Here is a 15,417-nt window from a genome sequence, read left to right on the forward strand (position 1 = left end):
CCTAAACAGATGAAACCTAAGGGATGTGCTGCCCACCCAAGTCAAAGCAGCCACCCCAGAAGGGACTTTGGCTGCTCATTTTCTTCTGATCTTGTGTTGCCACAGACTCGCAGAGGATGATGCTCCTTTCACAGGCCATCACAATCGTCCCTTTTTATTTTTAATTATTTTTAAGCTGTTCCTTCTCTTGCATTTCTTGTATCGCGAGGACTTCATCTCCTGTGCTGGCAGAAGGGGCTCCCACCCCTTGCTTGGTTTCTGGGGATGTGTCTCCACTCCAGGCTGCAGATGCAGTGGGTCCCACCGCCTGGTAACCTTGGCTGAAGCAGAGGCTTTTTAAGATGCATGGAGCCATTGGCAGCCCAGTCTGATGGTCCTGCCATGTCACAAAATGTCCCTTTGGTCACCCTGGGCTTGCTCTGCCACCGCGGCACAGCTGGAGAAACCCTCATCTGCCAGCAGCAGGGAGGAGGGGAACCCAGGCAAGGTACTTTAACTGTATTACTTTCAGGTGGTTGCTACATCTTTTCTAATTAAAATAAAATCATTTTAGGCTTCCTGAAATGAATATTTGGTATAATAGATTCAGAAAGTGATGAAAATGTTTTCATTAAATAGTGAGAGAGGGAGAGAGACCCTGCAAGGCATAGTATTTTATCTCAACTCTCTAATAACATTAATAAACTCTTTAATCTTTTGTCACGTTTATGGCTTAATGGCGATCCTTAAAGACATGACAGACAAGTAAGAGATGCCAGGTTCCTTTAACCTATAAGCATTCATGTTCTTCCCAGGATTTTGATCAAGTGGAAAATGCCCCTGTGACAGGCTTTATGCTCCATGTAAAGCTGTGCTTCACAGCCAGCCTGAGTGGTGGAGGATGCTCAGCCTGAGCTGGGCCCTGGCAGTGCCAGGGAATGGTGGTGGCATCTCCCTCCTCTATGGCCAGGAGCCAGGCTCCTTCCCTGCCACCAGCCAGGGGTATTTAGTGTCTGGCCCCATTTCCTTTGTCCCACCTGTGCTGCCTAGGCACTGACCTGACCCTGCTGGTGGTTGGTCACTGGGGGACTGGCCTTTCCATGAGGAGTGCATTTAAAGCTGACTGCTGGTGAGCTCTGTGATGCATTATTCACTTGCTCTGGTCTACAGAGCACCAAATAAGACCCACCTCTAATTTTTTGGTATGATTTTGCTTTCCCCACTGGGGGGGTGAGCATTTGGACAAGGGGGCTCCGTGGGGGTGAGGGTGTCAGCACACGATCCAGAAGGGAAGTGTGTGGCTACTTAACTTGTTCTGTGTACGACACCCCATAAATCACATACACATGCCTGTGGTGATCTGTAATTTCAAACAGCTAATGTTTGCTAAGAAGCAGCATTAAAAGCTTGCTGTTTGGTCACAGGGTCAGGCACTCCAGTTGCTGCTGCCAGACAGAGAGCTGCCCAGCACAGACTTCACTCTGCCCCATCTGCTGCTGTCCTGTGGACCAAAAGAAGTAGGTGTCCAGTGAAAAAAGTAGCATGTGATCCTGGAATTGAGAGGCTGCACAACGAGGCAGGCACAGGTAGGAACAGAACCCAGCCTTTGTATTTTCTTTCTTTTGTTATGATTTTCCAGACTCCCAGCTATCTGGCATTTTCTAATCTTCCAGCCCTGGACTATAAAACCTAATTAATGCTCTTCTAATGCAAGGTTTTTGCATTTAATCTCCTTGGTTTTTGTTTTTTTTTTAAATGTTAGGTGCATTTGCAGCCTTTTTCCTCTCTCACCAGGGTTGGGACCCAGATTACCCATTACTGCAGCTGCCATCTCACTGTTCCCCCAGCTGGAAGCAGAAGGATGCTCCACTGACAGGGTGAATCCAGCTCAGGGTGGTCAGTGGCAGTTTGGTTCTTTCTGTCCCTGTGGTACCCCCTGGGTATCCTGTGCCCCTGTGTACACACGGTACAGATGGTATTTCATGCAGCTTTGGTTTCATCTGCTGTGAACATAAACACCAGCTTGGTAACTTCACTCTTGTAAATGATAAGCTGAAACCTCTTTGGTCCTTTCTCAGTCAAATGCCAGTAACAAAATGAAAAATCACCATTAAACCCCTCCTTTAATTGCATGGTTATGATGCTGTCAAAAAAAAAGACAACATTCATGTAGCATAAGGAGAATTTTTAAATAGAAGCATAACATTTTAAAACCCTAATAAACATAAAAGCAAAATAAACACTGAAATTTGAATTTAGAGAATAAGAGAAGAAAGATTAGTCTGTGCTGGTGAAGTAATAATGAAGGTAGTGGCTGGTAACAATTTTTAATAGCACATTAATGCTGAATTACTTTGGAATTTCTGCAGGAGTCGAGATGACATCCACATAAACACCAAATGAATTCCAAATGATTGGTATTATCATAAAGAGCACCAAATGAATTAATAATGACTGAACACTTAAACTAAAACGTTATCTTCTGTAATCTGTTGTCTCTTTTATGCACTGCACAATTCATTTTTAGCCAACTATGACCCTTTATTTAATTTGGTTTTTGATTTTTAAAAAATATATTTGTTTTTGCATGAGTGTTCTGTACCCATGTGAAGCAGGACTTGGACTGGTCTGTATTCTTAACAGTTCTGGTTGGGCATAGCAAAATTTAAGAGAGAGATGGGCAGACATCTGGACATGAGATGTATTGCTGGGAGCCGTAAGAATAACAATGATTCTGCCTTGATGGTCCCAGGTGCACAGAGACCTCAGGGCACCCTCAGCAGTGTTTAATAAACTAAATGGCTCACTCTGCAGCAACACAATGAGTCTCCCCTCATGCAGCCAAGCCTGAGAGGGGAGGAAGCTGGAACACACCTTAGTCTGTGTAACTCAGCCAAAAAAGATCAGTCACTAGGGGCTGGGGCTTGTTTGGGTGCTGGGCAGTGCTGCTCCGTGGGTGCCAGGGAGGAGCTGAGCCCCAGCACTGTAGAGCAGTGTCTGTGGGGGTCTGCAGAGCAACCAAATGTGGGCACAGCCTGTGTGGGGAACACTAGAGGGAGCAGCATTGGTGTCCTGCGAGCAGCACTGCCCCGGGTCACGCCAGGTCCCTCCCTGCTGACATATTAGCAGTCAAATGACATTTAGGGAGCACAAGGCTCACTCCCTCCTGCAGGCCAACTAAATATCATTAGTAATGATATTAAATCTGAAATTGTGCTCCTGCACTATGGCAACCACTCAGCAAGCATTTGCTATTGCTGCTTGTTCCTAACAATTACTTTCATAGACTTTATCTCTTAGAGAACTATTAGTGACCATAAGCCTCTACATGGCCACAGAAGGAAAAAAAGAAATATAAAAAAATAGGAGAAGTCAGTGCAGCTTCCAGAATGAGGTTGTAGCTACCAAGAGGCTGGCAAAGCAGCTTGTATTTTTGTTAGGAAGCTGGTGGTGCTGGGAGCTGCCCTAGGCAGCAAGGCAACTTTTCTGGCCAGTGGACCCTCTATGGCTTTCAAGTGATACATGCCCCAAGGCAATCACCTTGCTCTCCTGTACATACATGTGTGTATATAAAAAATACACACATATTTCTGTATAAAAACATACACACATATATATGTCCATATAAATGTGTGTGGCCCTAGCCCCCTTAGCAGTTGTTTTGCTTGGCTGCAGCAGTGTTGGCTGGGCTGGCACAGGCTGCTGGTGGCAGTGGGGGCTGCTGGCCCATCACACGTGCTGTGCTTCTGTGACAGAAGCAACATATAATTATATTACAAATTAACTTGCAAATGCTGGTAGGGATGTACTCTGCAGGAAAAAAAATAATTGGTTTCAGCTTCTCTTGTGTCTTGTAGCTGCTCCCTCCAGCACAGTCTGCATCTGTCAGGATCTGTGCCCTGGGAGGACTAATCATTTTTATTAACCATTAAACAAGAAGATCCTTTTTATTTGAAAATGTAAAACAAGCAGGGAACACTATCTGTAGCTGCTGATTCAGGTCACGTTAAATGGCTTTTCCTCACCTCTTGGTTTATCCCTGCTTCCCGGCCGGGCCATGCTCTGCCTCTTCCAGCCAGATTCTATCCTGAATTATTGCATTTCATTTCTGAGACGCCCAAAGGAAAGCAAGCCCCTTTTAAAGCCTCTCTCCTGGCAAGTTTATGAGCTGTTACTGTATTATCTTAACATTTTCACCTTACAATGTGTTTTATTTCCCATTGGGGCGGTGACAGGTTGAAGGCACAGTGACCCCAGAAGACAGAGTGGGAGGACAGCCCCAGCTGGGGTCCTGTCTGTGCCTGTGGGCTTTGGTCACTGGTGGCCTGAGGGACCCCTTCCCCTGCTGTCTCCTTCCCCCTGGTGAGGGCCAGCCAAGGCCCAGGGAAACTCCCATGAGAGAGGGGCTGGAATCAAGGCTCCTACCTGGGGTCTGCTTCTCCTCAGCTCAGCAAAACAGGCCTCTCATTTCATTTACAAAGCTATGGCTGATGCCACCTAGTTAGCATTACAGAGCACATTCCTCACGTGCTTTTTTATGATGCAGCTTGGTGGCTGCTGTGTGAGACTGTGGAATATTTTCCTGCTTTGTGGCTCACAGTGTGGGGGGGTGGATAAAGGAAAAGTTGACAAAAATCCTGCTTTTTTTTTTTTTTGCCTTTTTTTTTTTTTAAAGGCATCTTTGTTTTCAACAGCCCTCCTGCTGTGACAAAACTGTTAATTGAACTGGAAGTAAAATAAATTAAACCCACCTAATATGAAAAGCATTTGAAGGCAAAGCCTCTGGGCAGGGTAGGGGGTGGCTGTGCCTGCCCCTCCTGGCCCTCCTGCCCGTGGGTGCCAGCAGAGGCTGCTTCGGCTGCCCAGAGTGCAGAATCCCAGAGCAAATATGAGATGATATATTATTGGTTTTGTTGTTGTTAGTATTGTTATTGCTACTGCTATTATTACTATTAGGAACAGAACAGGCTCTAAAGACATAATCTTAATGGTCAGTGCATCTCCATGTACCTTTAAGACCAGCTGATGTTACTGATTATCCTGGAGGGAAAGCCACCGGTTAGCACCACCAGCTGTGGGCATTCCCACCTCCCATTTGTCTTCCAGAACTGTGGGGGCTGGAATCTGTAAGTAACTTGGAACCAACCCCTCCAGTCCCCCTGGCCCAGCCACATAGAGATAAAAGGGCAGGCCTGGCCCAGGCGTGGTGCCTACTTTTGATGTGCAATAATGACTTTCACTTTTAATTCGGGGTTGTAACTTCCATCCTGGCGCAAAACTGGGAGCTGTGGAAAAGCTGCATGTGTAATGAGGGGTGAAAGCAAGAATGCGGCGTGAGATGTGTCTGATGTTGGATGAGGGGAAAGATAGCCTTTAATCATTTTGTTTTCAAAGAAGCTTTAGAGAGCTCTTTGAAGATGAAGCTTTTTGAGAGCTGCTTCTGGAAAACAGGAGGCAGTGATACACGGCACCCACAGCCACCCACCCCTCGGGTGACTTGCACGTGGGACAGACAGATGCACAGGCATCTCTGCCTTCACTGTGAACCACTAGACCAGGTTGCCAAACTGGCCTTGAACACTTCCAAGGATGAGGCATCCACAGCTTATCTGGGCAGCCTGTACTCGAGTCTCACCACCTGCACAGTGAGGAGTCATGACTCCTCAGTGCGTGGGGGGGCCAGTGGCTACAATGGGCTGTCCACCCTCCCTTTGATAATGATATTTTTGTAATGATGAAGTTCTGTACCTCATGTCTTAGTATCATTGAATGAAAGGGAATGATAGCGACTGTCTGATCAGATTTCTTTTAAGGACAAGCACTGTGAGGCATGGAATCAGTGCCTGTTGTGTTGAGCAGCTTTTGGGGTGGGAGAAGGTGCTGGGTTGTCTGTCACCCACCCGCTGCAGTTAGGCTGTGATACCTGCCTGTGGGCTGGGAGCTGGCACTGAGGGATTGAGCATCATCTGAACATGGCAGGCTGGGCAGGGCAGCTGAGGTCTGCTCACCAGCACCCAGAGTGTGCCAGGAGCACACCTGGCTTTACTGAGGGCTGGATGCTGTTGTGTTCAGTGGTGCTGAGGCACATGGTTTAGCAGTGGACTTGGTAAATTTAGGTTAATGCTTGGACTTGATGATCTGAACGGTCTTTTCCAACCAAAATTGTTCTGATTCTATAAATGCATGATGGATGAAATGAACACATCTTATTTGTTCCAGAAAAATGTTATAGGCTGTGAGGAAAAGCCTTGGGGAACAGGTGTGTGCCATCAGTCCTATTTTTTACCAAGTGCTTTAGGCTTGGTAAAACAACAGCCAGGCTGACAGGTGACCACAGGCTGCTGGGACGTCAGCACAACGTTTGTGTTGCCCCTCAGCAATTGTGCTGAGCCTGGCATTACTGGTCTTGTCTGTGGTTTTGTGCATCTGCATTCTCTCGTGTGGTTACTGCAGTGTGTGCTGGTAGTTGAGGTTATTTACAGCTTCCATGGTGTCATGACAGAAACAGCCAAAATACATTAATTGCTGCCCTCCCCTTCCCCAGATAAGGAACAAGCCCACACACTGTGTAAAGGGCCTTGCTCTTGCTGCTCTAAGTGTGCATTAAGAAGTGGACAAGCTGCAACACATCAGCACCACTCCCCCCAGGGGCTATAGGGTGGAGGAGCTGGGCCTGGCCATCCCCATCCACCCCTTCACCCAGCCCAGGGCCTTCCGTGCCCAGCCCACCTCCCCTCCGTTTGTGAAGGTAAATTGCATGAAGGTTTTCCACACCTCGAGTTCCAGTCAGTGATAGCTCTAACAAATGCATGTTCCAGTCCCTGCAGAAAAGGAAAAAGCAAACCCCCCCCCTGGCCCCCCCCCGATCCACTTCTACAAAGCTGCTGCTGTATTTGGTACAGGTTCTGCAAATCTTTTCTGTAGAAAGCTCCTTTCCTGGTAAGCAGAGCCCCAGAAAGAATTATTGTCAGACTGTGTCCCCATACCAGCATGTTGTGGGTTAAATTTGAAAGGCTCAAATAAAAAGGACCTGCCCTTGGTGCCTTAAAACTAAAATCACTTTCCCCTCTCTGCCCTCCGGTCTGCAGCAGGTACTTCACAACTGGCCTTGGTGTGGAGGCTTGAAGGCTTCATGGCAGGCCCTGCAGCTGCAATGCAGGTACCAGTTCCTCACCAGCACAAGGTGGGCAGGGATTAACTGTGCCTTCCACAGTAAAGCAGGTAACTTGGCAAGTTAAGGGCTGGTGTGCTGGACTCCTCCTTTCACTTCTGAGTGATGCTGTGCTACTTTAGGCCAGGCCAAGCCTTGCCCTTTTTTTAAAATTAGGTTTATTGCCACAGCTACATGGCGCTGTGTGTGTGTGTTAACATTTGGTTTTTGTGTCTAATGTAAGTGACTGAAATAAACAGTCCAGATCTGATAGTCCCAGTGGGGGGACTGACATTTGGATGCGGCTCAAAAATCTGCAGTTTAGCTGCTTGTTAGACTCCAGCTCTTCACTCGGAAAGCACAAAGCGTGGGGTGAGAGGGCTGCAGGGCAGAGCTACATTTGTCACCTCCAACCTGAGCCTCAACCAGGGTCAGGCCTGCTTACTGCCTCCCTGCTGCCATCTCCTACCCCTGCAGCATCACTCCTTTCACTTGAAAGAAGCCCGGATGGCTGGTGAGCTGGATTGAGGAGCAGGGAGCAGCTCTATAGCCCCTGCCTCACCCCAGCCCACGGCCCCAGGAGCTGCCCACCCTGTCCTCTGTCCCACTGCCTGTGAAAGTATCACACTCCCACTCCCCTCAATCAGCACAGACCAGGTGCCTGGAAGCATCTGTTGCCAATCATTGCCTTTTATTACCTTTCAAAAAAAAAAAAAAACGGAACAAGACAAAAACTGAGACCGTGTGAACATCATGCAATGGATTTACTTGAGAGCAGGCTGGGGGTGGGACAGGGATGACCAAAAGCTGTGTTTGAATAGAAGTATCAGTTCACCCGTGTGTGGAGGCCAGAGTGGGTGGTCTGTCACTGGTGGGGTTCGTGACGACTGTTGTGATTGAACTGGTGCTGAAGCAGGAAATGGAAACACCCTCATGAGCCATCATCCCAGGTAACCCCAGACCTGATTCCGCCCCAAGTACAGTATCTCATGTAGTGATGACAGTGAGCAACACAGCTGGCTATTTGTGCTGGGCACTTTCTGCCTCAGCAAAGGCTCTTTGGAAAGGAGCAGCACAATTAATACCTTTACGGGGGTGTTTTACTTAACAGTCCTGTTACTTAGTGTGACTACTCCAGTAGTCGGTTAGTGGAGTGGATGTTGTACAGCGGGAGTGAAGCTACCACACTCTGCCCTTCAGTTCCACTCTGCCATCTTCAAAATTCATAGCACACTCAAGACTATTATTAGCTTCTCAAAAGAAAGTGTTTTGAAGAGTTTCAGCTACCATGGAAATAACTTTGCATCTTGTCCATCATGTGGATGTGACAAAACACATGCCCTTATTTTCCTGAGGTATAGCCAACATTTGACTTCATTACATTTAATGGAGTAGGGTCACCCATAAAGTTATTCATAAGGTATTTTCTGAGTGGTTTTCACCTTCTCGTTGCAAAAATAAATTATATCAGCATGTTCACGAGGTACAAATGGTGCTGGCATTTCAGCTGTTATTACGTTATTAACTTTTTTAACCTAATAATTTTCAATCAACAGTACGAAGCAATTTTCACTCACTCCAGTGACCAGAGTTGGAGATTCTGCAGTGTTCTTGTAGGGTTCACCTTGACAGACACCTAATTCCCTCCCAAATCAAAACATTACCCCTGACACTCCCATCGCAGTTACTGAGAATTTCCATTTCCCCTTCGGTTAGAATTTAATTTAGAAGGCAAAGACTTCCTAAGCTATGGAAGAGTAAAGATAGATGGTATGGGAGAAGAAGGCTGATGAAATGTAGTTGACTCCGGATTTGAAATATTTTATCCCTCCTCAATGTAGATTAAATTATTCTTCACCTTTCCCACATCCATAATTGTCGCTGATCTTGGACCAACTCAAAACCCTACTACTGAGTTCAGTAGACTCAAAATTGCCACTAGAACTGGAAAAAGAAGAAAAAAGAAGAGATTTGTTAGTTTCCATATACAATATCCCAAGACTATACACAGCTATGAGATACAGCAAATTTAAGAAAGGCAATTTTTTTTCTCATCACTGAGTATTTATTATATATAACAAATACATGAAAAAGAAAAAACTATATTGTGTGATATAAATAGTTTATTTACATTACAGAAAAACATCAAGACAATGTATACTATTTCAAATATATCCATACATAATCAAATATAGCTGTAGTACATGTTCTCATTGGTGTAGATTACCACAAATGCAAGGCAACATGTGTAGATCTTGTTTTAATCTTTTGTCTATAATACTGTATTTTGTAGTCCAAGCTCTCTGCAGTTAGTTTTGCCATTGTGGAAACATGCGCTCTTTAAATTAACCTTGTCGATGCTCTTGTCGTGTTGTCTGAACTGTAGTGCCCTGTGTTTTGCTTCTGTCTGTGGATTCTGTTGCTCCTGGGACATTTCCTGGAAAAGAGAGTGGTGAGAATACACGGCTCTTAGGGCACCTGCTCAAGAGGTGGCGTGGGCAGCAGGAGATGGGAGGGCAAGGGAGTTATCCTCTGGCCCTTGGTGCGTTCCCTCCTCAGTGAAATGAAATGGGCTGGTTAATTGCACCGGTACCACAGGAAAAAAACAAACCCAACAAAAACAACCCACAAAACATACTGTAAGCAAAAATATGGCAAGGGGAATTCTAAGATTCTTGCTCCTTCCTGGAGAGCAGGAGTGACTGCTGCCCTGCGACAGCCCCAGTGGCACCGCATCTCTCATCTTTAAATAATCCATTTCTTTCCAGTGAGGCGCAGGTGGAAGGTTTAGGACAGTCTCATGCTCACCTGCTTGGCTTCCCAGGTCTGTGAAGTATCTACAAAGTGGACGTGGGGCTGTCTTTCTGAGGAGCTAAGCATCCACAATCCCTGTTAGTCTCCATGGAAATGCTCCACACTGGGGTCATTAGTGAGCAGCTACTTTATTCATGGGTGTCTGCACCGCACTATGTTCCTCACATGGCTGCTTGGCTTAGTGTGGAAAACAACTGCTGTGGAAAGCCCCAAGTCTTATTTTCCTTTGGATGCTGCCAAAAGCAAAACCTCTTCTGCCTCAGGACCTCACAGAGCTTCAGCAAGGGCACCTTCCCACTACTTACCTGCAGCACTGTTGGCTATGGGGACTGCTACAAAGTGTTTCCCACAAATGGAAAGTTTCTGGCTTCCTCCCATGGGAGGGCAGCCTCCAACAGAAGGTATGGAGAAGTTTAGCCCTAGTGGAGGCTGTAGGAAGTCCTAAGCAGCTGAGAGCCAAGAGGGTTACATCAGCAACTGCTGGACAAACAGGACCACAGCAGGGTGACCAAGACCCTCAAAAAATGCTCACACTTCTTGCATCTGTGGTACCAGTAGGAAAATGGTGAGCTACAGACAACCAACCAGCAATAAAATCACTCCGTTATCCAGGGTGACCTAGTTAACATTTTGCACAGGAGGAGGAAGAAGCTGTTCCTGATTCAGCCATTCATTTGTCCTCTTTCTTCAGCTGAAGCCCAGTATGAGTTTTTACCCTTTCAGCCCTCCACGTGGGCAGTTACAGAAGAGAGACTAAACACTTGCTTGGAGTGGCATGACAGAAAGTCCCATGATAGTTCAGACCACACACAGAAAAGCCCTTTGCATTGGGTCACCTTTTTTTTTCTCTTACACGGAGGCTTTCAGCAGCACCTTGTGAAACCCTACGGGTTATGCACCAGGGATCACCTCCCCGTGCAGCGAGAGCTCAAGGCACTTACCTTCAGCTCTGCATCAAATAACTCGGAGCAAAATAGAGTGAAATAAGGATTTACTGACCCCTTAAAATAAAGAAGGCCATTTTTCTTTCCCCCTGTTGGCTGGGAGTGATGCTATGGCTTTGTGAAGCCAACTGAAAGGCTAAACAAGAGCGTAAGGACTTAGGGAAGCATTTCAAAATGCTGAAATACAATTATGTAAGTGTCTTACAAAATGTGGGTCAGACTGTCCCGACTTGCCTCACTTTCAAGCCAACAGGACCACCCCCTCATGAGAAACTGTATAGCCGTGTGCTATATATTGCCTTGTTCCTGTCTTGGAAGCAGCAAAGTAGGCTGTTATCACTACTCCATGAAAAATAAGCCTGAGTCTCCAGTGCTCTAGGTGGTCACGGCAGAGCTTTCATTATGAAGCTAATGCAGCCTTCAGCCAGTTTGTGATTTCATCATTCACGGCGTTCCTCAAAGTGCAATCAGACTTTTGGAGTGAGTCAGGGAGCTGCTGCAAGCAGGCACAGGGCTGATTCCCTGAGCCACACATCGTGTGTGCCGACAGCTGCCCAGCCCCAGCCATCCCCAGCTTCTTGTGCCCATTCAGCTGGAGATGGCCCAGCAGGACCTTGCAGTGCTCCACGGGAGGCAGCACTGACACCTTGACATGTGACAGACAGCACTGCTAAGCCCTGCTGCACCAGCCAGCAGCCTCATGGGCCCACCAAGCGGCCAGTGGTTCCTCCCCATTCCCAGGGGATGGGGATTTACAGCAGAAGGCACAGCCCTCCTTCGCCTTAGTGTTCAACCACATGAAGCAGGATTGGAGAACCAGGTGTGGGAAGCCACAGTGGGCACAACTGGACCAGTTTTGTAAGAAATGTGGAGACACCAGGTGGCTGGTGGATGACCAGGTTGGTCACTGAACTCAGGGGATGCAGCTGTACATTCCCAGGCTCCAGCTGGAAGCAAGGAGTTGAGCATCTCACAGCACTTTCCCAAAACCGACACTGACAGCATCTCTACAGTCACTTAGTCCAAGGTCAGGAGATATTGATTCAAATGTAGAGATTACTCCAATTAAGATGATGAAAAAGCATCTTTTAACCAGAAATGCCTATCATTTAATTGCAAAGTATGCTCCACTCACAATCAGTGGAAGCCTGGGAAGGCCCCAGGGCCAAGTACTGACACTAGGATTGTTTAAATGCAATGCTGTTGGATTTGTAGGTGGGTTGTGTCTGAAGTGCATCTGGATTTCCCTAAGAGGGGCGTTGGCATTTAACCAGCTTTTCAGACTTAATCATCTGCTAAAATTCAGTGACAGCTTTTCCTTGGTCCTTAACTCTTTAATCAAAAGTTCTTTGTAGTGCTCTGTGTGGGGGATGCTTTTCTTTATGAACACAGCAGTTTTATCAATGTAAACTAGGTACTGGAGCACAGTACACAGTGCCTGCCTTCCTTCCATTGAAGCTTGCACACAAGCTTGAGTTACTCACAATGTGATTCATAGCAGGTAGAACACATTATGCATTCATTTTTAATCAAGTTATTTCTTCATGTAAATAAGACTGCTGTGACTAAGCATTAGGGAAACACTAAAAACACAAAGCTGTAAAGAAAACTGCTGAGAATCATTATGACACTGGGTTGTACCTGTATTATTCACCATCTTCCTTCACTTTTATCATTGCTCCTCTTTTTGCCTCTGAGCTAAATGTCCTTGGGCACAGGGACCTCACTTCTCTACCTTCTTCCCTCTGTCACCCTACTCCTCCTCCCCAGCAGCTTATTCCTGGTGCTGGCAGTTGCCATGAGGAGCCAAGCAGCCAAACCTCATCAAGGAATTGAGCCGCTTAAAAACAAAGAATCCATTTGGTTGGCCAAGTTCACAGCTGAATCTGTCCCCTGACCAGGCTACACAAATGCTAATGGTGGCACAAGAGTGTTGGCAGAAACAGATGCCCAGGAAACAAGGGCAGGGCAGAAGGGGCAAGGGCAGACTGCCCCTGTCAGCAGCACAGCTCATTTATTCAGAATAAAGTATCTATGCCAAAACAACAACCCTAAAAGTGTTTAGAAACGGCTCCGAGCAAATGGACCTCCAGCAGTGGAGGACACCCCATAGGTCTGCACCACTGTACAGGTGGGATTTTAACAGCAGTCACAGCAGCAATAGGTAAAACATTTTCAATGACATTCTTGGTGGCTCAAATGCAGAGTGTGCACATAGTGCACCAAACTCATCTGATAAATTAGGTGAAGCTGTGCTGAAGTGAGCAGCAAAGAATTTGGCCACTGTGGCCTCTGGGAGAGTGAAGTTTCCTTCCTTTCTCCCAGGAATCTGGTAGGGTGGTTTTTACACTTTCAAGAGTTCAGGGTGTGGAGTTCACACGAGTAGTCAGGTTCCTCAAAGCAGATAACTCAGTTACTTAAGCACATACTGCCACAGTGCTCTCATGTCATGTGGATTCTTCTCTTAGGCCACTTAAGAGCACACTTTTGCAAATGTATCTGGGCTCATTATCCTGGGATGAGCAGTAATTACATGCATGATGGGAAAAAGTCAAAAGATCAGAAATTATCTTGGTTACAAAGTGTGTGGGGAAAGGTACCATCTATGTATGAAGAGTGTGATGGATAATTTGCATACAGCACCATACCACTCAGAGCATGCTGCCTTCATTTCTCAATGGAAAGGACTCTGCCTTTCTGCCTCAGGGTGACAAAGCCGGACTCACTTGACATAGTGATACAGAGTATTTGTTCCATTATCAGTTACTGCACCTTTTTTTCCTTACTATGCACCACATTTTTGGTTGGTTGAATTACTTCTGTCAATAGCACCATAATATAATCTGTTGCCTCATTCATCATTTACTGTTGAGTTCATAGACTCAGCTTGGCCAAAAAAGTAGCTTCATTTCATTAGATAATTTTGGTTTATGCCTTTAGGCCACAGAAGGACTTAGATTTGTTGGCTGGTTTTGGTGTTGTTGTTTTTTTAATATCTTTCCTAGAAGCAAATGCTATCCTTGTCTTCCAGCCAGGTAGTGCAACATAAGGACTGAGATACATTACAAATTTTATTTTCTACAGAGGTGTAATACCAGGCTTTTATTTCTTGTCTTTTAAAAATTATTTCTAAAAGAGAGATTTATCGGTGTTGCTGAGCAAATTTAAGCTTGTGATTTCTGAGAGAAGCCTGAAGATGCTTGAAGTTCAGAACTTACTCCAAGCCATCTCAGAGACAGTAACATAGTTCACTGGGGAAAAAAGAGCAGCAGGTGTAGGAAGGGAAGGACTTCATTTACCCCTCTTACTTGGAACCACCCTGTGGCTGTTGCTGCCACTCATACAAACTCTTTCTCCTCATTAAAGAAAAAAGAAAGGCTGCATGGCCTGGTGTGCCACCATTTAGTGAAGACCTTAAAACCTGAGCAGTACCTTTGAACATGTATACAAGGCTAATTAAATCATTTAATCAATGGGATTGCAAACAGGCTTAAAACTTTGTATGCTTTACCTGATTAGGACTAAGAGAATGGGCCCTTGAGGAAACCAGATGGAGATATGATTAGTTTTATTAAGTGTTGCTCCAGCTGCTGTATTTATATTTCCCTTATTTATATGAACAATATTTGTCCAAGCATTGAATACAAAACAGGAAACTTCATTTGCTGCAGGCACCTACCTTACTTTGATTAAGATTGAAGTAAGAATTCAGTTATAATAATAAAGCAGCTCTGGCGGGCTGGACCAGACGGTATCTTGTGTTTGTTGGTGAATGAAATAGCATTTGTTATCACTAGTGTCACAGCAGAAATCTGTATAATCAGTGCACAAAGCAGGAAAACCAAAAGACTTTTTTTCTATTGTAAAGTGTCTGGAGATACTGACCTTGTAATACAGAGGACTACAACACAGATGATAGCAATCTGGATGGTTCCAATCACAGCTGCTATTAAGACATACTGAAATCGTACTGGGCCTGGAACCACATACAAAACGCTGTAGTCCTTTTTTTCACAGTGTTGTCCAGTGTAGCCAGCATCACATCTGAAACAAAAAATAGTTAATCCAGTTACACCTGAGGCTTTTGAAGAATGCTGAAACAAAGTGTATGTGAAAAATAACATCAGTGGCTTGAGCACAAGCTTATGTGGGTTTTTTTTTACAGGATAGGCCCTCCCAGAGAAAGCAATGGTGTCTCCTTGGACCTCTCAGATGGAAGCTTTCAGGTTCTCAGCACCACCGAGGTCTGTGAGAGTGAACAACACTGCAATAGTGCCAGGAGGAGCCAAGGAGTCATCTAGCAACTTGCATGTCTGTAAAGGACCAGGTATTTCCTTACACGAACATGAAATGTCCTTTGAGTCAGCAGATAAAACTGACTTAAAATGGCGTCTCCACGCGGCGCTGAACCCCCTCTGTGTGTGTGTGTGTGGGGGGGGCAGCTGCTGCAGGGGAGGAGCCGTGGCCGGAAGCAGGGGCAGGACTAGGTCCCGTCTGATTGGCTGAAAAGCCCGGAAATGCAAAACTGGC

At 45.9% G+C, this 15,417-nt stretch overlaps 1 protein-coding gene across 1 annotated transcript in view; it reads right to left on the minus strand.

Moving 5' to 3' along the window:
- Positions 1-8,436: 8,436 nt before the first annotated feature.
- Positions 8,437-15,417, minus strand: part of TMEFF2 (transmembrane protein with EGF-like and two follistatin-like domains 2) — a 133,170-nt gene continuing 126,189 nt past the window's right edge. Inside the window, exons 9-11 of the mRNA XM_009995260.1 lie at positions 14,773-14,931; positions 9,480-9,566; positions 8,437-9,073 (exon numbers count right to left, since the gene is read on the minus strand). Coding sequence (XP_009993562.1) covers positions 8,977-9,073; positions 9,480-9,566; positions 14,773-14,931 — 343 coding nt within the window. The 3' untranslated portion in view covers positions 8,437-8,976. The remainder of the gene's footprint in view (positions 9,074-9,479; positions 9,567-14,772; positions 14,932-15,417) is intronic.

Source organism: Chaetura pelagica, unplaced genomic scaffold (assembly GCF_000747805.2).
Source record: "Chaetura pelagica isolate M959 unplaced genomic scaffold, ChaPel_1.0 scaffold33, whole genome shotgun sequence".
Lineage (NCBI taxonomy): Eukaryota > Metazoa > Chordata > Aves > Apodiformes > Apodidae > Chaetura > Chaetura pelagica.